Genomic DNA, 27,377 nt, shown 5'->3' with positions numbered 1-27,377 from the left:
TACCCACGCAAGTGAGGTACCATTTTTATCGGGAGACTTGTGGGAAAACAGAATAGAAGAACAAGTGTTATTGGCCTTTGTCTTATTCAACATTTTTTCTTTCCAAATGTAAGACAGTGTGTAAAAAAGACATCTATTTGAGAAATGACCTGTAATTCACATGCTAGTATGGGACCCCGGAATTCAGAGATGTGCAAATAACCACTGCTTCTCAACACCTTATCTTGTGGCCATTTTGGAAATACAAAGGTTTTCTTGAATCCTATCTTTCAATCTTTATATTTCAGCAAATGAATTGATGTACGACCGGAATAGAATGAAAACCCATTGCAAGGTGCAGCTCATTTATTGGCTCTGGGTACCTAGGGTTATTGATGAACCGACAAGCCCAATATATCCCCGCAACCAGAAGAGTCCAGCAGACGTAACAGTATATTGCTTTAAAAAATCTAACTTCGCAGAAAAAAGTTACAGAGTAAAACGTGGAGAAAAACAGTTGTTTTTTTTTTACGTCAATTTTATTATTTTTTATTTATGTTGTTATTTCAGTAGGAAAACACTGTAGGATCTACACAAATGACCCCTTGGTGAATTATAAATTTTGTCTACATTAAAATGGGGTATGTCCCAGTAAAATGCCAAAATTGGTTGAAAAACTGCGTTTTCTGATTCATGTCTGCCCGTTCCTGAAAGCTGTGAAGATGGTTATTTTAGCACCGCGAACCCTTTGTTGATGCCATTTTCAAGGAAAAAACACGAGCCCTCATCTTCAGCCCTTTTTTCACTTGTTTGAAAAAACGAAATTTTTGCTGCATTTTGGCAAATTTCTTTGTCTCCTTCAGGGGAACCCAAAAAGTCTGGGTACCTGTAGAATCCCTGGGATGTGGGGAAAAAAGGACTAAAATTTGGCTTGCGTAGCTTATATAGACAAAAAGTTATGAGGGCCTAAAAGCGAAGAGCCTCAAATAGACAAAAAAATCCCTGGCACCCGAGAAGGAAAAGGCCTGGCAGCGAAGGGGTTAAACACTGGCAGCGAAGGGGTTAAACATTGGCAGCGAAGGGGTTAAACACCTCGTTTGAATCTGTGTTGCTGTGAGCGCTCGCGCATGCGCAACATCGTGCTGGGGGAGCGGAGACGGGCACCCGAGCTGAAACATTCAGGAAGGAGCTGACTGAACAAGCCCCCTCTGACGTAGGGGGTGCAGATTCGGACGGGGGAGCGTCAAGCGTCAGAACACCGGAACAGCGCATCTGCGCAGGCGCAGAGGCTGAGACACTGTTGACATTAGATTTCAGGTGTCCCGGGTCTGTGCCTTAGCTGCTGCAGCTCACACGAGGCGTCGGTGCTCGGGCGGGCGAGGAGGCCTCGGTGTTATGTTTACTCTCCAGGGCCTTCACCGACAGTCCGCAGGGGTCCAGGTATCATGGACTTGAGAGCCAGGCTGGAGCCCTAGCCTCTGGGTAAACATCCTCTGTTTCTCTGCAAATTACCCAACCTCTCTCGCACACACCCTGAGTCTGGCAGTGAGGGGCGGTATCTAGTGTGCGGGTAACGTGCTTCAGTGCCCCGGGCCCGCTGTCGGCGTGCAGATCTGCAAACAAACACGAAACAGAATGTTCAGGGCCCGTGGCGGAGTGGGCGCTGCGGAGCCCGCCCCGGGGACCCCTCAGCCGGAGACTCGGCGCTTCCGCTTCAACGGCGGCATGACAAGCGCTTGGAGGTCAGACTAGAGCCCCAGCATCCGCTGCTAACAACGAAAAAAGCAATAAGGTCACTTACCATCTGATTTGTCATGTAGTCAGCTGTGGCTTAACCACAGCCCTGCCCCAGGAAAGCTTGTCTACAGTGCTGTGTGTGCACATTAATTGCATTGTATTGTAACAGTATCTATATAGCGCTTACTACCCCTCACGAGGTGCTGAAGCGCTTTTCGGCGAGTAGCACGCTACCCCGGAACCCAAGAAGAATTAGTGGTGGATTAGTATAGGGAAATATGCGTACAGTTTTAGTATTATTATGAGTTGATTTGAGAGGAGGATATGAGAGTTTGTTAGTTGGATTGACTGGAGTAATGGAGGGGTGGAGGAGGGAAGAATCCAGAAGTGTTAATTCAGAGTTTATGGTAATAGGATTTAGGCTTGGGATGAGTAAAGGGGGGATGGAGGAGGGAAGAGTCTGTGGAAAGGGTTAGGGTGATCTTAGTGGCAGAGTGAGATAAATGAGGGAGAATTTAGTAGGGTAGTTTGGGAGATCATGGTAGTAAAGTGAGGTTTGGGTGAGTTAGATGTGGAAGAGGAGGGAAGAGCTTAGGCAGGGTTATTTTGGAGATGAAAGTAGTAGAATGAATTTGGGATGAGTTAGAGTGATAGATTGATAGAGACATGACATATGGTGATGGATTAACAAATTAAAGCTTTCACGAAAGTAAATTTAAATTATGATTATTTATAATTTTATTTATATATATATACTTTTAATCATTATTTGTATTTAATTTATTTATTTATGTATTATTATTTTAACTTTAATTTACCAATGTATAATTTGAGTTTTAGTTATAGATTTTATTTACTTTTACATACATATACATATTTAATCGTGAGTAAATATACATTTGTTAAACAGGTTTAAAGAGTATGGGGGTCATTCTGCCAGGGTCGGCGGGAGCACCACCGACAGGCCGGCGGTGCCCCCAAGGGCATTCCGACCGCGGCGGTAAAGCCGCGGTCGGACCGGCAACACTGGCGGTCTCCCGCCAGTTACCGCCGCCCTTTGGAATCCTCCAAGGCGGCGCAGCTAGCTGCGCCGCCGAGGGGATTCCGACCCCCCCTACCGCCATCCAGTTCCCGGCGGTCTGCCCGCCGGGAACCGGATGGCGGTAGGGGGGGTCGCGGGGCCCCTGGGGAGCCCCTGCTGTGCCCATGCCACTGGCATGGGCACTGCAGGGGCCCCCGTAAGAGGGCCCCTACAAGTATTTCACTGTCTGCTTGGCAGACAGTGAAATACGCGACGGGTGCAACAGCACCCGTCGCACCTTCCCACTCCGCCGGCTCGATTACGAGCCGGCATCCTCGTGGGAAGGGAGTTTTTCCCTGGGCTGGCGGGCGGTCTTTTGGCGACCGCCCGCCAGCCCAGGGAAAAACTTAGAATACCCTCCGCGGTCTACTGACCGCGGTGCGGTATTTCGGAGGGGGGAACGCTGGCGGGCGGCCTCCGCCGCCCGCCAGAGTTAGAATGACCCCCTATGTGTGTAATTTATTGTAATGACATAGTAACGATACATATTTCCTAAAGAACTATACATATCTAGAATATACACATATTCAAATTAAAAATATTTATCAACACAGGCATATGCAGTCCATTGCTGTTTGAATATGGTGGTTATGAAAGAAAGAGCCAACTCTTGAGTAGTCTTCTGAAGACAAGATAGTTATCCGTGGATCTTATATGTGGGGGTAATGAACTCCATAGTTTGGCTGCTTGAACGGAGAAGGATGTACCACCTATAGTCTTTTTCTTGTATTGTGGTGTTCTAAGGCGGGGAGCCAATCTTGAGCGGAGGTTTCTTTGTTGAATGTATTTCGTTATTTTGTTTTCTATAAAAAGCGGTCCTGTTCCATGTATAGCTTTGTGGGTGATACAAACCAGCTTGAAGGTGGACCTTCTGGCAACAGGTAACCAGTGTAATGCTCTCAAGGCAGGGGAGATGTGGGCTTGTGGCTTTACATGTAATACTAGCCCTGCAGTGGAGTTTTGAATACGTTGTAGTTTTTTCTTAATAGATAGAGATGGTAGAGGCCATTGGCATAATCCATTTTGGATAGTACAAGCGAGATAGTAGCTTGCGCCTTGTGTGGAAATCTGAGGTGGGGGAAGATGCGTCGTAGAGTCTTCAAGGTGATGAAGCTTGTTCGTGCTAATTTGTCCACTTGGGCATTCATAGTTAACTTGGAGTCCATGGTAATTCCAAGGTTTTTAACTTCCTTGGATAATTGAGAGTTGGTCCGAGATCGTCAGGCCAGGTGCACAGTGGGTCATAATTTTTCCAGTAACCACATATGAGTATTTCCGTTTTGAAGGCATTTAGTTTGAAATGGTTTCAAGTCATCCGCTGATCAACAGCTCTGAGGCAACTGAAGATTTGTGAGTTTTCAATGTCTTTGGGGCATTCCAATTTAAGAGGTATTTGTGTGTCATCTGCATAGTTGTACCATGTGAGTTAAAAATCATTGATCAGTTCTGGTAATGATATCATGTAGATGTTGAAAAGCAAAGGTGAGATGATTGATCCTTAGGAGGACCCTTGCTTTTGTGAGGTAGGGTTTGGATGAGAAGGGGGGAGAATAGATAATATTAGTTCTGTTTTGAAGGTAGGATGTAATCCAGTCAAGAGCAGTCCCTCTTATGCCGGCTTCGTGGAGTCTTTGAATTAGGGTGTCATGGTCAACCGTATCAAAGGCAGCTGAGAGGTTGAAGAAAAGTAGTGCAGCAACTCCATTGCAGTCGACTGTGTTTTTAAGATCATGCCAGATTGCTATGAGTGCCTATTCAGCGCCTCTTCCTGGGCTGAATCCAGTTTGGTAGTCTGAAAGTATGGAATTGTCTCCAATGAACTGTGACATCTGGGCGAATGCTGCTCTTTCTATCAGTTTGCCCAAGAAAGGTCCATTTGTCATTGGTCTGTAGTTGTTGGGGTCCTGCGGGTCTAGGCTTGTTTTCTTTAATAACAGACATATGTTTGTCTTTTCCAGGTCTTCAGGAAAAGTTCCTGTAGTTAAAGAGTTGTGGATGATTCTTCTTTCAAGTGTGGCAGCAGAAGTAGATAAAATAATGTTCATGAAGATGTGTGGTGGACAAGGGTCAGAAGGGGAACCGGAAATCAAATCAAATCAAAAACATTTATAAAGCGCGCTACTCACCCGTGAGGGTCTCAAGGCGCTAGGGGAGGGGGGTTACTGCTGCTCGAACAGCCAGGTTTTGAGCTGCCTCCAGAATGCAGGGTGGTCCTGAGGTTGGGGGAGTTCCATGTCTTGGCCGCCAGGTAAGAGAAGGATTTCCCACCTGCCGTGGTGCGGCGGATGAGTGGGACGGCGGCGAGTGCGAGGTTGGCGGAGCGAAGTTGACGGGTGGGCGTGTAGAAACTGAGGCGACGGTTGAGGTATTCGGATCCCTTGTTGTGGAGGGCTTTGTGTGCGTGGGTGAGGAGCCGGAAGGTGATCCTTTTGTTGACGGGAAGCCAGTGCAGGTGTCTCAGGTGGGCGGAGATGTGGCTGTTGCGGGGTATGTCGAGGACGAGGCGGGCGAAGGCGTTTTGTATTCGCTGAAGACGTTTCTGGAGTTTAGCGGTGGTTCCTGCGTATAGGGTGTTTCCGTAGTCCAGGCGGCTTGTGACGAGGGCGTGGGTCACAGTTTTTCTGGTGTCAGCGGGGATCCTGCGGAAGATCTTTCGGAGCATGCAGAGAGTGAGGAAGCAGGAAGATGATATGGCGTTGACTTGTTTGGTGATGGAGAGAAGTGGGTCCAGGATAAATCTGAGGTTGCGTGCGTGGTCTGAGGGGGTTGGTGCAGTGCCAAGGGCTGTGGGCCACCAAGAGTCGCCCCAGCCTGCTTGCTTTGACCAAATCCATAAATTCACCTTGTGATATTTGTTTGAAGGACTGTAGAGGCTGGGTTGGTTTATTCTTAGATGGAATTTTAGGAAAGGGGTTTGCGCAAATGGTTTTCTTCTGTTTTAAATAGGAGTCCAATATGTCTGCCTTGGTTGTGTAATGAGTTGCCAGTTTGTTTGTGAAATCTTGAGTAGTGGGATGACTTCCTTCCATTCATTTAGGTTTTTGAAATTCATTGAGAATTTTATAAAACACTTTGGTTCCAGATTTAGCATTTTGTATTCTATCTGAGTAGTAGCTTTTTTTTTTTTTTAGCTTTTTTTGATTGATGATTTGTATATTCTGTTAAGTTTGTGTAGCTGCAGTTTGTCTTGAATGTTGTTTTTTTCAGTCAGGTCCGCTGTAACCTTCTGATTTGTTGCTTTATCTTTTTAAGTTCTTTGTTTCTCCAAGGTGTTGGTTTTATTTTGTCCTGTTTCATTTTTCTGAGTGGTATTAGGATATCAAACGCTTCCTGTAGCCACTCATAAAGTTTTGGAACAGAATTAATTGTATCTAGATTTTTGTTGGCTGTTGTGTTTCTAACTCATCAAAATTGAGTTTGCTCCATGGTCGATAGGTGCATGTATGTAAGTAGTTTTGGGGTGTGTTGATTTGTGGTGTTTTATGTCGGAAAGTTATCAAATGGTGGTCTGACCATGTGATTGGCGTGATGCTATGAACGGTTACAAGTTCAGGCTTAGCAAAAATCACATCTAGATGTGTCCAGTGATGTGTGTGGGATTGTGTACAATCTGATGTAGGTTAAATGAGACTAGGCCAGTGGAGATAGCTTTTGGATGGGGCATATTGGCTTTGTCAAACCAAATATTTAGGTCCCCAAGAATGCATAGGTTTGAATATTATGTAATAAGGTTTGAGACTGTATCTAGAAAAGCGTCTGTGAATGTTGAGTTGTTAGGTGGAGGTCTGTAAAGGAGGAGAAAGTTACAGGAGGAAGTTGGATTAGGGTGGCATCTGGTGAGGGAGGGCTTCACAACCTTGTATGGAAATGTTGTCTGTTTTACTGAGATTTATTGCTTGTTTGAATATTATTGCTAGTCCACCTCCTCTCTTGCCTATATGGTTTTGTGTGATGGTTTGATAGCCCGGAGGAATGGCTTCATGCAACACTGGGGCCATGTCATCTCCCAACCATGATTCTGTTATGAATAGTAAGTCAGGTTGTGTGTCTGTGAGCAGGTCGTAGATGTGGTGCTTGTTTTTTTAGAGTAATCGAACATTTATAAGCTGGCAGTTTAGAAAAAGTGTGGTAGTGGCGGTGTTGTTTTATTTAGGAGAAGGGTGAGCAGTATATTTTGAGCTTGTAGCAGGTGTGTTGTTGTGATAACTGTGTGAGGGTCACAATAGTCCTGTTTTTCAATATAGTGTTCCTCTTCCAGCAGGCTCAGGAGACATTTTGTTGGGTCTGTGTGTGTCAGTGGTGGACTTGGTGGCTGAGCGAGACATGAAGAGTGACAATTTTTTTTTAGGTTAATGCAAAAGGTGTGTCTTTAAAACCTGTAACAGAGGTACACAGTTTTCCAGCCAAGCTACGTGAAAGGGGCTTACAAATGACAATACATCTTTTCCAAGAAACAGCTCACCATAGGTTCTAAACTTGTAGGAATCCCATCATTTAATGTTGTCAGATGAGAGGAGAAAGTGAAACATTTTAAGACCAAACACATGGGATATCTAGTGCTGTTAAACCGAGGAAAATGGCTGCTGTGGCATTGAATTGATGCATAAGGAATAATTGACTATGTACTCAGTGTCAGTGAAGGGTTTTTCAGAATTTGAAAACATAGTAAAACCTGCAGCCTGCCACTTCATTACCCATATAGCAGCTGCCTTAATTTTTGTTATGAAGTTTGATTAATGCGGTAACTAGTCTGTACTCCACGCTTCTTTATTCACCCATTAATATAGTTTCAGGAAACCCCAGGTTCAGTTGCAGGGTAGAAGAATACATCTACAGGATACCCCACCAGGAGCATAGGACTTCCCTGCTCTAGCTCTGGTCTCAGCTGGTGTCAGTCATAGCAGCACTCCAAGTGACAGAGCAACAGTCCATGGAGCATCATACACCTAGTACAGCAGGGACACATAGAACTCATTGAAAGCAAGACACAAACAGTTTTATTTTGGAAAGTTACGAGAATCTGGCAAGGCACACACCAGAGAACAAGACTCATTAAAACACCCATTGGCCCATGTATGGCTCAGATCAACCTGGAAGGTAGTCATCATAGGGTGTGCCCGTGCAACCATTTATTCATTATAGTTTAGGGTGCAAAGTAGTTGCAAATGCCAGGGTAGTTTTCATGAAAGTAGTTTATTTAATCACTGACCACAATGGTGATGGTCCCGCATGCCAGCACGCATCAGTAAGTTGAACTGTTGCAATCTCACTCTGTAATCTCTTTGCAATGTCCATGACAATATATTCAACAAGTAATATAATTCACAACACATACCGTCTCTTTCCATAAAAATCACTTAACAGTATCCTGCTGCCCGACATCAGAAACCTGAATTCAGTATCTCACAACCCACCAATTAGACCTCCGCTTCCACCAGCTAAAACTTTACTCCCACCAGCCACTCATCAGCTCCAACCAAAATGGCCCTCATGATCTTTAGCCTTATTTCAGGACCTCATAGCCTGACCTCAGGACCAACTGCCTGAACTCAGAAACATCAGAGCTGGATCGCAGGACCTTCCAGCCAGGCTGAGAGACCCACCAGTCACACCTTAGGGCCCTTGAGTCGTAACCTCAGAACACATAAGCACGACCTCTGGACCTACCAGCCAGACCTCAAGATTCAACAGCCTGACCTCAGGACTTACCAGCCAGACCTCTGCTTCCACAACTGAACAACCAGATCTTCATATCCCCCTGGACTTCAGCTCCCACCGAGTGAACATCATGATCCATTACTCTGATGTTAGGATCCATCAGCCAGGCCTCAGGGCCCACTAGCCTCACTTCTTGGCTTACAAGTCAGATATAAGGATTCAACAGTCAGAACTCAGGCCCCACAAGGTGAGCCACAGGACTACATTGCCCACCAAATGGACTAACCAACCAATTGGACCTTCTTACCCACCACACGGAGATTGCGACCCATTAGATGAACCTCAGAAGTCTGCCACAGGACCTCAGTGCACATGAGACAGATCTCAGCTCTCATAGCTGGACCTCAGCTTCCACCATCTGGATTGCAAGATTCATTTGCCATGTCCCAAGACCCACGTATCATAATTAATTTAGGACCCACCTGTTGGAGCTCAGGATCTACATATTAGACCTTTGGGCCCACATGTGGGAACCTCAGAAACCACCAGTGCGACCTGAGGACCAAACTGCAGGACTGGTCATAAGGAAATAAAGTTAGCAACATTACTGCTGATGGTGAATTTAGCTATTTTGCATTGGGTTCATCTTTCATTAAGGTCCTCCTGTTTGTCATCCTCCTTGTTCTGGGCATCTTGGATTATCGCCTTACTTCTGAGCCAGGTCTTTATCTGGGTCATTCTTGTCATCTTCCTCTTAAACCACCTTTACGTTCTTTTCCTCCCGTTTTTGCTCCTCCTGAGAGTTTTGGCCCTTCTTGGGAGCCTGATCTTCCTCTTGATGATCAACCTCATCCTCTGCCTCTTTCTGTTAAATGTCTCTCTGGTCCTCTCCTAGTCTTCTTCTTCTTCCTGCGGGCTCTCCTCATCCTAGTCATCTCCCTCAACCCTAGCCTCTAACTGGGGTTTGAGGCCTATCACAGGGTGCAAGGTCTGTCCACATGCTACCTGTTGTGTGGAAGGCCTGTCCAGAGCCTGACACTGGGGTGTGAGGGCTGTCCTTAGTCTGTCACTTAGTTGTGAGGCCTGTCAATAACCTGTCGCTTGGTTGTGATGCTTATCTGTGGCTTGCCACCAGGGCTGGAAGGCCTGCCTTTCTATAGGCTAGCACCCTGGTGTGAGTTTTGTCCACGACTTGCAACTGTTGTGTGATGACTGTCCAGAGCTGATTGCTTCGGTGTGAAACATGTCAGCTAGTTAAGAGGCCGATCACTAGTCGGTCATTTGGTGAGTTGAGACTGTGCATAGTAGCAGATAAATAGATGGGGTTGGTGTAGCCTGTCACTGGGTGGGATGTCCAGATCTTTACATTCAAGGTGGTCACTGAGAGGGGTATGGCGTGAGTCTTGTCCATAACCTGTCACAGGCTTGTGAGGTTTTTCCATAGTATGTCACTCTGAGGTGAGGCCTGTCTGTAGCTGGCCACTGTGGCTGGAAGGCATGTCTCCTGTCTGTCACCTCAGATGAGTTCTGTCTATAGCCTGCCACTGTGGGATGATGTCTGTCTATAGCCTGTTGATTTGGTACAAAGCTGCCACTGACTTTTCACTTGGGTGTGAGACTTAGCCCTAAGCAGTCACTTGGTGATATGAGATTGTCCACACTACCCGGCCATGTGCTGGGTAGGTGTGGTCTGCCCTGGATGGGGAGTTGACATCTTAGCAGTGGAAATTAACCTTGTCAATAGTATGTTGTAACTCGGTGGAAGAACATGCTAACACATGTCCATGCTCTACTCCTCAGGTGGTAGGTGGTGCTGGAATCTGCCTACTGCTTGTCAGAGAGAGGGAGGACTGTCCACACTTGAAAGTCACTCAGTGAAAGGGAGGATGGGACCTTCGTCCATGGCCTGTCATTGAAGATGAAGCCTAAAACCCTCCTCTCAAACACCATCCTTTGGAGTGTGTCGCTCTCCTGGTACTCCTCTTTATACTCCAAACAGCGGAACAGCCTTCTGTAACGTTAAAGGGATCACCTACACACCAATCCAAAAATATTTTCATGCCCATTTATTTCAGTTTAATTGTATTTATAGTGCTTACTAACCCTGATGAGGCATTAATGTTTTTTTTTTTTCGAGTAGCACACTACTCCGGAACCCAAATGATTAGTGGTGGATTAGTATAGAGAAATATAAGTTGTTAATTGGGGCGGTAGACATGTGCGTCTGATTAAATAGGATAAAGGAGGGAAGAGTCTAGACAGTGTTATTTGGGAGATCATAGTAGTAAATTGAAGTTTCAGATGATTTGAAGAGTGGAGATAGAGAATATATTGAAAGAGGTATAGGATAAGTCATAGGCCCACATTATGACAATGGCAGTATAAGCCGCCTACCGCTGCGGGGATGGCTGCCAAAAGACCGTCACCGCGGCTACCATCCGGTCACCAGATTATGACCACAGCCGGACTTCCGCCACAAGAAGGGTGGAAATCCGGCTGTGGCCATTCTGGCGGATGGTGGTAAGGTGGCGCTGCTACACCAGCACCTCCACGTCAGTAGACCGCTGCCAGCTGTATCATGACACATGATACGGCCTGACGATGTTCTGCTGGCGGGCGCTGCTGGTGGTAGCAGCGCCCCGTCCCATTCCTTGCCGGAAGACCCCCCTGATGCAGGTAAGTTGGGCTTCCGACAGCAGAGTGGAGTGGGGTGGGGGGTGTTGTGTGTGGGGGGTTGTGTGCATGTATGTGTGAGTGTGTGCGTGAATGCGACTGTGTAGTGTGGTTTGTGTGGGTGTATGCATGTGTGAGAATGCGTGTACAAATGGAAATGTGAATGCATGTCTGCATGTCAGTGTGATTGTGTGTACGGATGTGTGCGAGAATGAATGAATGAATGCATGCGTGAATGAATACGTATATGCCGCCGTATAATAGCAGCTGCCGGGCTGGAGATTGTTATCTCTGGCCCGGCGGCTGCTACTGCCATGGCGGTAGGAATGGTAAATTGGTGAGTTGGCTGCAGCCACCCCGCCAATGTCATAATGTGGCGATATGTACCGCCAGCCTGTTGGCGGTATTACCTAAATATTATCACCTAACGCCGGGGTCATAATGACCCCCATAGTGTTGTGAATTGGAGAGTTGACTTTTTTTTTTTTCTACTATGGGAGTAAAATAATAAATAAACAAGTAGATACATCACTTCATAAAAGATATAAAAGTATATGGAAAATAATAAAGAAATATAAGGTTCTATTATATTAAGTCCCATATGTATTGTTAAATGTTTAGAACTCAGTACATACAGCTAATAATATATATATATACACACATAACATAATATATTGCCTAATGGCGGTCGCCACTAGGTAGTTACAGTTAGGACCATGTTTCCATTGAAAAATAATTTTTCAACTTGATTATATCTTAGGCACTGTTTCACGAAATATTCCCAGATCAGGGTTGCAGTGATTCTTGTTGGGCACGGAAAGTTTGGGGGTGATCCGTCAAGCGAGGTGTAGGAAAGTGCCATCTTGCCTGGCATGCTACCCCCAATTTTACATGTATGTCAGTTTGTTTTTGCCTGTCTCACTGGGATCCTGCTAGCCAGGACCCCAGTGCTCCTAGTTTATGGCCTGAATGTGTTACCTGTGTAGTGACTAACTGTGTCACTGAGGCTCTGCTAATCAGAACCTCAGTGCTTATGCTCTCTCTGCCTTTAAAATTGTCACTATAGGCTAGTGACCATTCTTACCAATTTCAATTGGCACACTGGAACACCGTTATAATTCCCTACTATATGGTACCTAGGTACCCAGGGTATTGGGGTTCCAGGAGATCCCAATGGGCTGCAGCATTTCTTTTGCCACCCATAGGGAGCTCAGACAAACCTTTACACAGGCTGCCATTGCAACCTGGGTGAAATAACGCACACGTTATTTCACAGCCATTTTTCACTGCACTTAAGTAACTTATAAATCACCTATATGTCTAACCTTCACTTGCTGAAGGTTAGGTGCAAAGTTACTAAGTGTGAGGGCACCCTTGCACTAGCAAAGGTGCCCCCGCATAGTTCAGGGCCATTTCGGACACCATTACACACGTGCACTACATATAGGTCAATACCTATATGTAGATTCACAATGGTAACTCCGAATACGGCCATGTAACATGTCTAAGATCATGGAATTGTCCCCCCACTCCAAATCTGGTATTGGGGAGCAAATTCCATGCATCCCTGGGGCTCCACTATGGACCCCGGGTACTGCCAAACCAGCTCTCTGGGGTTTTCTCTGCAGCTACTGCTGCTGCCACCCCACAGACAGGGTTCTGCCCTCCTGGGGTGTGGGCAGCCCCGTCCCAGGAAGGCAGAGCAAAGAATTTCCTCTGAGCGAGGGTGTTACACACTCTCCCTTTGGAAATAGGTGTTAAAGGCTGGGGAGGGCGAGCCTCTCCTAGCCTCTGGAAATGCTTTGAAGGGCACAGATGGTGCCCTCCTTGCATAAGCCAGTCTACACCGGTTTAGGGAACCCCCCAGTCCCTCCTCTGATGCAAAACTGGACAAAGGAAAGGGAAGTGCCCACTTCCCTGTCCATCACCACCCCAGGGGTGGTGCCTGGAGCTCCTCCAGTGTGTCCCAGACCTCTGCCATCTTGTTTCCAGAGGTGCGAGGGCACTCTGGAGGCCTTTGGGTGGCCAGTGCCAGCAGGTGACGTTAGACACCCCTCCTGATAGGTGCATACCTGACAAGGTGGCCAATCCTCCTCTGAGGGCTATTTAGGGTCTCTCCAGTGGGCTTTTCTTCAGATAACGACTTGCAAGAGTTCACCAGAGTTCCTCTGCACCTCTCTCTTCGACTTCTGCCAAGGATCGACCGCTGACTGCGCCAGGACACCTGCAAAACTGCAACAAAGTAGCAAGACGACTACCAGCTACATTGTAGCGCCTAATCCTGACGGCTTTCTTGAATGTTTCCTGGTGGTGCATGCTCTGGGGGCTGCTTGCCTTCACCCTGCACTGGAAGCCACGACGAAATCTCCTGTGGGTCGACGGAAATTTCCCCCTGCTTCAGCAGGATCCAAACTTCAGCGTCACCGTGTAGGAGGCTGGCCTGGCTTATAATGGGTACCTGATGGTACTTACACCTTGTGCCAAGTCCAGTTATCCCTTATTAGTATATTAGTAGTGTTCTAGCAGCTTAGGCTGGTAGGGTAGCTATAGCAGAGCAGCTTAGGCTGAACTAGGAGACATGCAAAGCACCTACTATACCACTTATATCATATAGCACAATATCACAAGAATCACAGCACTCAGTTACTAAAAATAAAGGTACTTTATTTTAGTGACAATGTGCCAAAAATATCACAGAGGATATACTCCCTTAGGAGGTAAGTAAAATACACAAAATATACACATAAACCAAAATCAGGTAAGTAAACAGTTAGAAAGCCAGGCCAGCCTCCTACACGGGGGCCGAGAAAAAGGGGGTGTCAAAAAAGTTGTTTCCTCTTGTTAATTCCCATAGGACTGTAAGACACATCTACAGCCCGAACCACTGGACGGAATTACACAAAATTTGTCAGAAAAATAGCTTTCGGTAGGGAGACTGTGCTTTTGCTTATTTGGTGTCAATCTGTTGAGTAGTTTTTGAGAAATTTAGAAAAATCCAAATTTGTAAATCTCTGGCTGCGGCAACTGTGAATATTTTGCTGAAATTCTCAAATTTGTGTGAATGCACGTGTGAAATAAGCACTGTAATTGGCTGACTGCAACCTGACTAGAAAGTTGCGGCTGGCATTTTATTTCACAGGACACTGTCCCCAGGAGTGAAAATCCTAATTGAAAGTGGCATAAGGGGTTTGGATGAAGGTACCCTGGCCCCAGGGCTGTGATATAGGTGTGCTTTAGAGGGAAATTATGGGTTTAAAATAATTGTGTGGCACCATGTGCGATATTCGCAGATTTCAGCAAATTATTGCAAAATATTTGTGAATGTGAAAAAATGTGAAAGAAAAACCCCACACTCATTCATACACTAATTCATTCACTCATACATGCACTCAGAGACTCATGCGCCCACTCATATACTCACTCAGACACTCATGCAACCATTTAGACACACTCATAGACTTACACACCCACTTTCGGACCCACTCAGACACCCACTCACAGATCCACTGAGAGAGACGGGCCCTGTTGCCAACCTGCTCTGCTCACAGCCAAAGGCTGTGCGTGGCGCAGTGTTGGGTGGTTATAAGGGCTTGGCTGCAAGGCCTGGCTTTTGGCGAGGCCTTGTGACCAACACGACGGGGCTTGTAATAACATATAGCAATTAAAATTACTTTATGTTAAAAAACATAGAAATTCACAGAAAAAAACAGAGGTTACAGGGACGTTATAGTTAGGTTCTGAATTTACTTGTACAAACCATAAGAATTTAGCAATTATAGTTAGAGTTCTTTCAAGTAGCTATAACTTGCGCCCTAAGGTAACTATAATTCGCGCCTACGCCATGCACAGCTAACTACTCCACATATTATATCTTTGAGATCTTCTATGGCATCTTTGATATTATCACTGCAACATTTGCAATAAAATTATTGATGAGAAAACCCTTTGTAGGACAATCAAGAGATCAGTTTGTCTGTAGCCTTGCGTCATCTGAACTAAAAATGGGATGTGCATTTGGGTTGTGATTCATGAAAAGCAAAGCCTTGCAGAATTGCCTGCTAAAAAAAATCAGGATCTCTGGACCCTCCCAGCAGCTTGATGGATTACAAAGTCAAGAGAAAAAGTTTGAAGACTATTAAGAGTTTTGAAAAAATATCTTTAGTTTGTGTGATCTTTTTAAGAGTTTTAATTACATGCAACATGGCAGGGAGTCAGCACAAAATTAATGGCCTGTTGGTAATTTCTCTGCCATGAATGGACCTGCTGCAGCTGTGACGTTTGCTGAAAGGGCGCCATGTTTAAAGCGCCTGCTTTGCAACCTTTTTTTTTGTTTACAGAAACCATCCTCCCACAATTGGAGTTTGTTTTCTCTGACCAAAAAGTGAATAAGTCCAACATGCAGGGAACTTTTTTCCTGACCTGTTTCTCCCAAATCTAGGATGGTGAGCATGGGCATGGAAAATGACTGATGTTACCCCTGACTCCCTGAGAGTGGGAGAACCGTCACTGTGACCTAGAGATCCTTTGAGTGACCGACCGCTAGTTAAGGGGTTAACCAGCTGATGCCACACCAATGCTAACCCAGCGGTTCCCCAGCTCTGAATAGTTCACAGAATTCCTCCTTATTTACCAAATAAGACCCTAAAGCCATGATTATAAGTTGTCCGGAATGAAAATCACGCCTGATAAATAACAATACACCGTGGTATGTTTTTTTATCTGTGAAGATAAATAGGTCCTCTTGCAATTTTTTGGGGAGTAACATGCAAATGTTGTTGCTGATCGTACCAAAATCTGATCTGTACCATAAATACTGTACACTTTTTCTTTGTTAAATTTCAGCAGTTTTTACTTGCCGAAATGTGACAAATTGTGAGACATATAACGCACTCAGTAAGTACCAGATACGCTAAATACTCCAAATTCGGAATTCTGATCCCTGCTCAAAGAAAGGTTTACACATGCTTCGGTAAACTCTGACCAACTTGTAATCAGGGTGTTAGTCCTTTATTAAGGAACTTCCTATCAATCTTAATGTTACCCAAGACACATTCACAATTTAGGATTGGTGTTGAATTGACCTTGCCTCTGCTAAATGTCGCTCTCCAGTGGCTCTTAGTTAAATTTTGATATCGCCCCCAGCTCGCCCTCTTCCATTGTCCTTTCCTCTGCCTAAAATATGCTGTTGAGGTGGACAGGGGAAGCTTTGATGTATAAAACTGCTGGACACTAATGAGATGAAAGCGCTATGACCTCTTCATCAGGAGCTATGCCCAAAGAGGGGTTTAAAAATACATTACTGAATCATTGTGAGTGTACTACAAAGTTAAGTTCTGTCATTTTTGCATGGGCTTTTTTCTTCACTACACCTCTTGCCTCCATGGGCATGCTCACCCATCAGCAAATGTGGCGCCTTTGTAGCTTGCTCCAGGAGTCACTATCACACCTGCTCTGCATATGTCGTGGCTGATTCAGGAATGCAGAAGGTTCTTGTGGTATCTGCTGTCTTCATAAGGTGAGAACCTAGATAGAACATGGTGATAGGGTCCAGTTCTGGAATTGCTGAGAACATAAACTAGTCAGTTGCCTGTCAGCCGTTTAGTGGATGAGACCTTTCTTTTTCTGCTCCACTTAAATAAAATATCCTATAAAATTTCTGTGGGTGAGGATTATTAAATTTTACATTGGCGACGAGTGTGGAGTCATATCCTAACAAGCAACAATGAAATCTTATCATCGTGCGCTCCCTTGCAAGAATCAAGTTTCAACTTTTGGATTGCTACCTGTTACGAAATGTCTCAACACTCAAAGACGGTGTGAGAGGAATCCTTCATTACGAAGTTGGCGAGTCGAATATTCATCTACATAAGGTACTGTTGCAAGCGCATTACAGGCTAGCACATTATACAAAGAAAACCTGGAGAATGCAATAACTGTTTCATTAGACACTGTAACGAGCGTGGTCTTTAATCTTCAACGTGTAAGCTATCCTTAAGAGTGACGGTTTATGTTGCTATGCTCTAGTGACTTACCTTGCGCCTGCCTTGTGAATTTCTCTTGTGCACAGACTCCCCTGGCATCCAAAGTTGTATGTCTGTGACTATGTAGAGCGATGTTATGAAGCCACATTAAGACTCTTCCGGATTGGTTGTTCTTCCATAGCAGCATGCGCGCTCTAGACTCTGCTTTTGAAGCCTTTGTTCAACACGTTGCTCAGTGACGTGCACACTTATTTACACGTTCTCATTGCAGAAGTTTCTGTGTCGCGTGCACTAATTCAACAGGGAGCATTGGTTAGTAACTCTCATTTTCCTTTGGGGAGCTGCTCTGTGCCAGCGGCAAATTTTTCTATGATGCTCACACAATTTATGTAAGGTGTGTCATGCAGTGCACACTTTGAAACTTTGTCAGGCTTCTCCTGAGACAAGCACACTGATCTAGGTGTCAGTAGCAACATTCTTCTGGGATGCGCATACAAATACCATAAATAAAAAATAAAAAAGGAGGTGTGACTGCCACTTTGTGAGTTCGGATTACCAGTGATGTACACACAACTATTTATTCATTGAGACTGCGCATCCTCAAAAATCTAAGGGGGTCATTCCGACCCTGGCGGTAAAATCCGCCAGGGCCGGGGACCGCGGATGCACCGCCAACAGGCTGGCGGTGCATCCCTGGGCATTCTGACCGCGGCGGTACAGCCGCGGTCAGAAACGGGAAACCGGCGGTGTACCGCCGGTTCCCCGCTGCCCTGGGGAATCCTCCACGGCGGCGCAGCTTGCTGCGCCGCCATGGGGATTCCGACCCCCTTACCGCCATCCTGTTCCTGGCGGTTTTGGCCGCCAGGAACAGGATGGCGGTAAGGGGTGTCGTGGGGCCCCTGGGGGCCCCAACAAGATTTTCAGTGTCTGCCATGCAGACACTGAAAATCGCGACGGGTGCAACTGCACTCGTCGCACCCTTTCCACTCCGCCGGCTCCATTCGGAGCCGGCATCCTCGTGGAAGGGGGTTTCCCGCTGGGCGGGCGGCCTTCTGGCGGTCGCCCGCACGCCCAGCGGGAAACTCAGAATAACCGCGGCGGTCTTCTGACCGCGCAGCGGTATTCTGGCGGCTCCTGCCGGCCCTGCGTTTACCGCGGCCGGCGGGAGTCAGAATGACCCCCTAAGTGTTTGTTACTGTGATACACACACCCTTGCTTATTAAGTGAATTATATTGTGGTTTTATATGTCATAGTTTTTACCATTGATGAAAAAGGCATTTGAGTTATTGTATACTATGTTGTAATTTTCGTCTGCCCCACTTCTCTACAGGTCAGCTATACTTAGGGAATCATATTGTTTAGTACCAGAAGATAGCCTTAAGTATTGATTTATTTGTAGTGTTGTACTCACAGATTTCTCTGGTGGGTTAATTACTCACTTAGTATTATCTGCTGCTTGTTTCATTTATCTGTTCCACTCGCAAGTAGCCTGTGAAACGCAAAATCTACTAGCTCCACCATTCTTTTTGTCCACCCGGGCGATCCACCTATAAAATTGTCTAAGTGCCACATCACAGGCCACCTGAGAGACCTGCATTTGCTCCCTGTCAACAAGAGAATCACCTTCAAACTCCTCACCCTCGCTCACAAGGCACTGCACAACACCGGACCAGAATACCTCAACAGACGGCTCTCCTTCTACACCCTGACCCGACAGCTCCACTCCACCGACCTCGCCCTCGCCACCGCCCCACGCATCCCAGAACAACCACCGGCGGCAGATCATTCACGTAGCTCGCTGCCAAAACGTGGAACACTCTTAAAGGAGCTCCTTACCTTCAGAAGACTTTTCAAGACTTGGCTGTTCGAGCAGGAGCAGCACCCCTCCACACCCCGTGCCCCCCTCAGCACCTTGAGACCCTCACGGGTGAGTAGTGCGTTTACAAATTCCCTGATTGATTGATTGATTGCAGTGGAAGAAAGTTTTCCTATATTATTCATGTGTATGAGACTTCTTTATTAATGTACTGTCTAGGGCCAGAAGGTCAAGAAGTCTTCAAACATTTACCCAAGTTAAGTAAGGATGAGTCTGACAATCTCAATGAATTTGAAATTTGCCTAACTAAGCTTGATAAGCACTACTTACCGAAAATAAGCACTATTCTAGTAGACGTATGCAAAGTACTCGTCAGTGGAGTCCTATGTCACAGATTTACGTAGGATGGCCAATTGTTAATTTGTTGGAAGAGCATATTCGAGACAGGTTTTTGCTTGGTTGCAACATTGAAAAGATAAAAGATCAACTTTGGCAAAAAGATAATCCCAAATTAGACGAAGTACTAATGGTTGCAAAACATATTGAACATTCCCTTGCTTGTGTTAATGTTCTAAAAAAAAGAAGATAACCCCAATCAATTTTGCTAAAGTACAAAGCATTACTAGAACACCTGTTAACAAAGTGAGCCATAACAAAGCTAATGATGATAAGAAGATTAATTATGGTGAAAAAAAAATAATAAGCAAAGCTCAGTGTCTTCGTTTTGGTAGCAGTGGACATACAGCAAATAATAAAATGTGTCCTGCTCTTTCTGCCAAATGTCCCAGGTGTGGTAAAGTAGGGCATTTTGGGAAAAATTGTAGAACATCTCTAGGAAAGACACAAGTAAAGGAAGTGAAAGTATATTATGAAGATGAGTATGAGTATGATGAGGTACACTGTGGGGAGCTTATACTTCAATTGATCTATGTGAAAGAAAAGGCCCAGTAGATACTCTATTTGTAAATAACCAACCGGTTCAGATGCCTTTTGATTTGGGAGCGAAAATGTCGCTAGTTTCAAAGAAATCCTACTTGGAAAACCTGATCGGTAACTTTAAATTACGTAAGCCTGAGTTTAAGGACCCGATTACGAGTATACAGACTCGCGGTGGGGGTTGGGCTGCCGCAGCTGTGGTGATCCAACCGCCACATTATGAGATTGACGGGCAGACCCACCAACCTACTGCCGTCCCCGCCAGGATCTAACATCCGGCTGGGCTGACGGCGGTCCTGGTTGTAATCAGCCAGGGCTGCGCTGAACTCTCTGCTGCTCTGCTGATTACAACCTTGTTCTCCCCCAGCCTTTTCATGGCATTTCAAACACCATGAAAAGGCTGGCGGAGAACAAGTGCAGGGAGCCACGGGGGGGCCCTGCCCTGCCCATGCCCATGGCATGTGAGGTGCCGGGGTCTAGGCAGTGCGCATTTCAAGGGTACTAGTGCACCCTGCTTGCAGCAGCATTGCCACCAGCTCAGTTATGAGCCAGGTACAATACTGCCACACCTTTCCCACAGAGCTGAGGTTTCCGACCAGTCAGCCGAGTGGGATAGTTGTAATGGGGCTGGTGGGAAGACTGCCAGCACTGCAGCGGTCTCCTTGTTGAGAGTTTGTTTGACAAATGTTTCCGTCCCCCTAAACCTTTACCATATGATGGTCAGCCCATAAGACTTCTAGGTTACTTTTGGTGAGATATAGAGTACAAAGGTCTCTTCACAGCAGGCAAATTATATGTCTGTTGTAAGGGAGACAGTAGACTAAGTTGGATTCACCAAGGGGATATGGGTCTTTTGTTTGATCCAAATGGAATACCCAACATTATTTTGAAGGAGGTATCCCTCAGTGATGAGGCAAGATCTCAGCCAGAGCCCAATATGATAAAAAAGGGTATTGAAGAAGGTATATACGTACAGAACAAATGTGGTGGTGTTCACTGAAAAAATGTGGTGCTTTGCGAACTATATGCACAAAATTGTTCTCAAGGAAGAAGCAATACCAGTATCCTGTAAAACATGTGGTGTACAATTAGCTTTGCATAGTTCCATGCTTTCTGAACTCAACAAAGTTAAAGATGAAGGCATTTCCATGCTTTCTGTACTCAAAAAAGTCAAAGATGAAGGCATTATCATTGAGACAGAGGCTACAGAGTGGTTAGCGCCTGTTTTTCTTGCTTGTAAGGCCTCTGGAGGGACGAGGCTTTGTGTTGATCTGCAGGGTCTTAACAAGAATGTGGTGGCTGACAAATACCCACTTTCCTATTATTACCAAAATGCTAGTCTTGCTTGATGGTGCTATGGTTTTTTCTACCCTAGACCTTAGGGCGGCATACCATGAAATCAAGTTAGATGATGCCTCTATGAACTTAATGTCCTTCATCACTCAGTTTGGCATTTTAAATTTATGAGGTTACCTTTTGGTCTAAATTCGGCTGCCTTTGTATTCCAAAGTGTCATGGAAGATTTTTTACATTGTGTGAGTGGAATCAAAGTTTATCAAGACAATGTGTTAGTCTTTGGCTCCTCTCAAGAAGAGCATGATGATAGTCAAACAAGTTCTTACTGGATTTAAAAACAGAGGTTTGACGTTAAGAGAAAACAAGTGTAAGTTTAACCTCCCGGAGATTGACTATTTGGGCCATAGGCTTACTGGAGAGGGAGTTAAACCTGAAGACCAGTTGGTGAGGAACATTGTAGACCTACCTTCTACCAAGAAATGAGATGTCTTGGTTACATTCTTAGGAATGGCAGAATATTATAACAAGTTTGTACCCAGGTTTGCCAGCCGCACTCACAATATGAGAAAACTATTAAATATAGGTGCCAAGTTAACGTGGTTCACTAGTTGTGAGAATGAATTTAGAGATGTTAAGAATGCTTTATGTGTACTCTTTTGATACAGAGTTTTGACAGTAAGATGCTATCTATTGTGGTCACTGATGCTAGTAACAAAAGTCTAGGGGCAGTTTTAAAACAGGTAAAAGAAGGACAGGACAGAGTGGATGAAGTATTAAGGAATTTAGCTGAACGTCCAGCCCCATCAAGGCCATAGGGAAATCATTTTGGAGGTTGTCCATGTATGACTTTTGCCCTTTATGTTCCCAGTGGGCTAGCATTTAATACATAGTAGGTCAGTGGCTCTGTGTATGCTGGTTAAATATCCGTTTTTTAGCCTATACCCCCGTTTTTGTTCAGTCATTGCTGGTAAAACTTTGATGAATGGGTGAATAAATGGGAAGGCTGCTAGGCAAGTTTATTACCATCCATCATACCATCTCTTGTTTTCCCTTGGTTGAATTTCACCTATCCAGTCCATTTAGGAATTTATAGTCCTGCTCTTGAAAGTTGTAAAATTCTTAGTACAGTTGTTAGTGATTGTTTAGCTCTTATATAGTTTTAGGGCATGACACAATTCTGCACTTTAGCAATAACTCCTGGTCTCAGGCCAATTTTTGTTTTTTATATCAATGCATTAACAAGAATGAAATGCTACTTCACTCAGCCCCAGAAGCTATAAATCAAAAACAGCTGCACCGCCAACAATGTTCTCAGACCCGTTTATGTTGAGATATTTTTTCCTCAGGTCACAGTTATTGGAATCTGTTATGTGTATATCCAGTGAAGCCTAGTTTGATTTTAGCATTTGATAAAAGTTCACTGCTAAACGTCTGGACATTTGACCGATGTTTTTAAAATAGCATGTTATGAGCTTCAGTTATTTTTATATTATTTTGTATTACTTTGTGCTGTTGGCATGTTAATGGACTTGATTGTCTAAAGTATTTTCAAATTGAAACTGTATAAAATGTGCCATAAGGACAGATGTGGAGGTTCCTGGCACAGCTGGATCCCTCACCACCAGTAATAGCAAAGGACTGATTTTGTGAGGTCCTCCTTTGTGCAACTTCTTATTATGTTGTCTCTTTTGCTGATCAGGCCCGTCTGATGTGGAAAATGAGTAATATGCCTTCTATTCTGCAACATATGATCCTCACATGCTTTATAACTAACAACTTAGGGCCACATGTAGGAAGCCTTTTTGAGTTTTCAAACGGGTCGATGTGCAGAATCGGCCAGTTTGCAAACACAAAAAGGCATTTTGACCTGTACCAAACCCAAATAGTGATTCCATAACCTGAATGAATAAATGTTTTGCGAGCTGGTGGTAACCCATTTGCAAATGGGAAGGGATCAACAAGAGAACCCCTTCCCTTTCTGAATGTTTGTAAAAGCATTTTTTAAGAGCAGGGAGTGGTCCCACAGACCACTGCCTAACCTAAAAAAAAATTAAATGAAAACTTTTCATTTTTATTTCTAAACACTTCCTGTTTTCCTTTAAGTCTTTAGAAAAAAAGATTGCTTTATTTAAAAGTAGTCACATAAATGGTGGTCTGTAAATACCAGCAGACTACCATCCCTGTGAATACAGTGATTCCCAATAGGAATTAATATTCATGAGGTAGGTGTATTTGGGAATCGCAAATGAGATTTAGAAGAGTTTCATACATTTGAAATAGCGTTTTCCCAATTATGATTGGCAGGAGATCACAATTGAGAACTCACAATTTCAAACTTTGGTACGTGGGGCCCCAATTTTTATACGCTTTTTCTGTCTAAGAATGTATTTACGTTGGGCCTCACTGTTATTTGGCTCTATTGATAATGAGGATAAGCCAGTCACAGGGACACATTTTGGCCAATCAGGAACAAGTCATTTCTGAGTCCAACGTGAAGACATTTTTAAGCTCAACCAGGAAAAATACAAACCTCTACCCAGGCCCACGTCTCCAAAAGCTAATCTGTACTTTTCACTGACACATCTTTTTTGGAGTAAATAATACAGAGGAAGAGATTTTGTGCTTATTTCTGAAATGAATCTGAGTTCTGTACATCTGTATCAGATGGTATGTCGGGGGCTGTAACAAGGAGGGGTGGATGTGGTTTAGGATTCACACTGGGTGACTGCCAGAGGCAAGGCCACTTATAGAAATAGCATTTCTTTTCACCTACCTGAAAAAAACAGTATGGATGAAAAAACACTAAAATTGTTGATGTATGAAAACTTCAAGGATCAAAATCTGTTAATGTCAGAGATTAAGTTAGATTGATTCAGAGATTGGAGCGGTGCTGAGGACATATAAACAACAGTCTGCATATAAGCAGGTGCATTTACATTATATTGCATTAGAGCTGGTCTGTGTCTTGGGGGGCAACATAGTATGAGTGACACTAAATTGAAGGTGTTCAGGCTCTTTTTGCTTAAGTCTTTTCTTTGCTATAATTGCATTTTTTTTTTTTTTTGTGTCACAATTATTATAATGTTTGTATGTTTACCTAATTATTACTTTTTTTCGCACTAATAGGGGAAACAGAAAGGAAAAATGGATCAAATGTTGTTAGATAAATGGATTTTTAAGGAATACATTCGAAAAATTTTGGAGATAAAAAAAATATCTTACCATAACACCGCTTAACTCTCGGGAAACTATTTCCAGACAACAGAGAATCCAAACTATCCAAAGAAGGTCTGTGGTTGTCATTTCCGTCAGAAAGGTTTGCAGTAAATACAGTCTCAGTGCACAGCTAATACCACACTCTGGAGCCAGTATGTGTCTAAGACATTCTGCACAGCTTTGGGTGTAGAAGAGCTAAAATAATCTAATGAAACAAGCAAAAGACAAGCCTCACTAATATACTGAACACACCCTGAAACAGGCCACATATATGTATTGACGGATGGCAAAGCTTTCCTTCCAAATGGCTGCTGTTGAGCACATGAGAATGCAGACATTGCGAGAGAACATGTAAATATATTAAATGTGACTAGGACATGATCAAAAGGAGATATCAATTTGAACAGAAAGTTCCAATAATGGAGAAATGTTATTCATGTTCTGAATGTAATAAAGCTTTTCATGGAAATGGACATCTAAATAGGCACCAGGAGGGCCACGGAAAGGTAAGACCATACAAATGTACTGAATGTGAAAATGTTTTTGCCGTAAAAGAACAACTAACACAACTTCAGAAAGTCGACACCATGAAACCATATGAATGTCCTGAATGTCAGAAGGCATTCAGCAAGAAAGCATACCTTCTGCAACATCAGAAAACCCACACTGGGGAGAAGCCATGGGGATGTCCTGAATGTTACAAGTCATTCACCACAAAATGGAATCTCTTGCAACATCAGAAATCCCACACTGAGGAGAAACCATATGAATGTTCTGAATGTTACAAGTCATTTACTTCAAAATGGAATCTCTCACAACATCAGAAATCCCACACTGGGGAGAAACCATATGAGTGTACTGAATGTAAACATGCGTTCATTACAAAGGGAGAACTAATGAAGCACAAAATGGTCCACACTGGGGAGAAACCATACAAGTGTACTGAATGTGACAGGGCGTTTATTAGAAAGGATCATCTAACGTATCATTTCAAAGTCCACACTGGGGAGAAACCATATGAATGCACTGAATGCAAAAAGGCATTCATTACAAGAAACCAACTCTTGCAACATAACACAACCCACACTGGAGAGAAACCATATGAATGTTCTGAATGTTACAAGTCATTCACTACAAAAAGGAATCTTTCGCAACATCAGAAAATGCACACTGGGGAGAAACCATATGCATGTACTGAATGTGACAAGTCTTTCAGTAAGAAGGTAAACCTAACACAACATTGGAAAATCCACACTGGAGAGAAACCATATGAGTGTACTGAATGTAAAAAGGCTTTCATTAAAAAAAATAACCTCATGAAACATGAAAAAACCCACACCAGACAGAAAGCATATAAATGTAATGATTGTGCCAAGGCTTTTGTGTTAAAGGAACAACTAATGCAACATCAGAAAACCCGCACTGGGAAGAAACCATATGAATGTTCTGAATGTTACAAGTCATTCACTACAAATAGAAATCTCTTGCAACATCAGAAAGTCCACACTGGGGAGAAACCATATGAATGTTCTCAATGTTACAAGTCATTCACTTCAAAATGGAATCTTTCTCAACATCAGAAACTCCACACTGGAGAGAAGCCTTATGAATGCACAGAATGTAAAAAGGTATTCATTACAAAATGTAACCTCTTGCATCATGTAAAAGCCCATACTGGAGAGAAGACATATGAATGCACTGACTGTGACATGGCATTCACTACAAAATGGTATCTTATGCAACATCAGAAAATCCACACTGGGCAGAAACTATATGAATGTACAGATTGTAAAAGGCCATTCTTTAGCGGGTGGGATTTCATGCAAAATCAAAATAGTCATGCTGGAGAGAAACTATATGGATGTACTGAAATTGAAAAAACGTGAAAAAACAAATTGTGCAAAGTGTATACCAACTCTCATCAATGCAAAAACTGAGCAATAAATCCATTATAAAAAGTAACCTACTGCCAGCGTTGGCTTTTGGCAGGTTGTGGCATCAGTTGAATATTAAAAAAAGAAATTCACTATGTGGTTTTCATGTACTGTGTACGTTGGTGGTCACACAGCAGCAAAAAGAGATTCAAGTATAAAGCACAAGACAACAACTGTGGATTGTCCATAAGAAAGTAAAATGGGACTAATGTCACGTAGAGTAGATAATGCAGATCTGCCTGTTGTTACTTTCATTCAGTTCATAAATGGAATAACAAAACCCAGCTTAGGGTCATGAACCCTGAGAAAAATGTATGTACATATTGTATGTCACATGGTACTTCATAATTAAAAGGGAAAGCTGTTAGGATCTCATAGATTGTACCTAAAGTCCATGTTGAGTGTTCTCTCAAGCCCTCAAGGTGATACCATTTCTGAAGATTCAACGTGAAAGAACTAAAATGTGAAATGAAAATCAAATTTGATAAATAGTGTCAGTCATCATAGGTGCCACAGGATTAATCAAGAAAACATTGTGGGTCATCTTAAACTGCCTTCCATAGAGATAACAAGATAGAAACTGCAGAGAGAAGCCATCTTTGACACAATGGAAGTATTAAAAAGAATAACTACAGCACATTTAAGAGATTAATGCTGAACACTATTTACACATACTCTGACTTTAGAAGGAGTTTAATACTTGTCAACATGTGTATGACAAACAAAACCTGACTTGGAGCTACAAACCATGTGAAAAAGATGTGCATATACCAAATGTGTCAAAGCAACTGAAGTGAGATCCAAGGTAGTGGTGGAAAGGATAAATCATGTGTCTGTACTCAAAGTGGCAAAACATGTATTACAAAGTAAAACGAGAAAGGCGAGTGCACAACTGTGGTAGAAACTGTAATTATTACAGTGTAGAATAAGAGACTGCATATACATGTTTTCAAGAGTACTTAATGGTATAATTAAAGTAAAATGTAAAGAAAAAACATACATGTGTATCATATACAATAATCCTGAGTCAAAAACAGGTGTTCATATTCATGGCAATTGGCTTTTGGAA

General features: G+C 43.8%; 1 protein-coding gene across 1 annotated transcript; it reads left to right on the top strand.

Moving 5' to 3' along the window:
- The first annotated feature begins 1,274 nt into the window (after positions 1 to 1,274).
- Positions 1,275 to 27,305, top strand: LOC138295291 (zinc finger protein 84-like). Its single transcript, XM_069233496.1, has 2 exons — positions 1,275 to 1,461; positions 24,285 to 27,305. The coding sequence occupies exon 2, from the start codon at positions 24,752 to 24,754 to the stop codon at positions 26,258 to 26,260; it is 1,509 nt and encodes a 502-aa protein (XP_069089597.1). The 5' UTR covers positions 1,275 to 1,461; positions 24,285 to 24,751; the 3' UTR covers positions 26,261 to 27,305.
- The last annotated feature ends 72 nt before the right edge of the window (positions 27,306 to 27,377 follow it).

The sequence above is a fragment of the Pleurodeles waltl genome, chromosome 5 (assembly GCF_031143425.1).
Source record: "Pleurodeles waltl isolate 20211129_DDA chromosome 5, aPleWal1.hap1.20221129, whole genome shotgun sequence".
NCBI lineage: Eukaryota > Metazoa > Chordata > Amphibia > Caudata > Salamandridae > Pleurodeles > Pleurodeles waltl.
The sequence above is the reverse complement of the archived record's forward strand: the minus strand, read 5'-3'. Positions and strand labels throughout refer to the sequence as shown.

Bases quoted from the DNA above. Each gene is read 5' to 3' on its own strand.
- LOC138295291 (XM_069233496.1), top strand. From the start codon at position 24,752: ATGATCAAAAGGAGATATCAATTTGAACAGAAAGTTCCAATAATGGAG.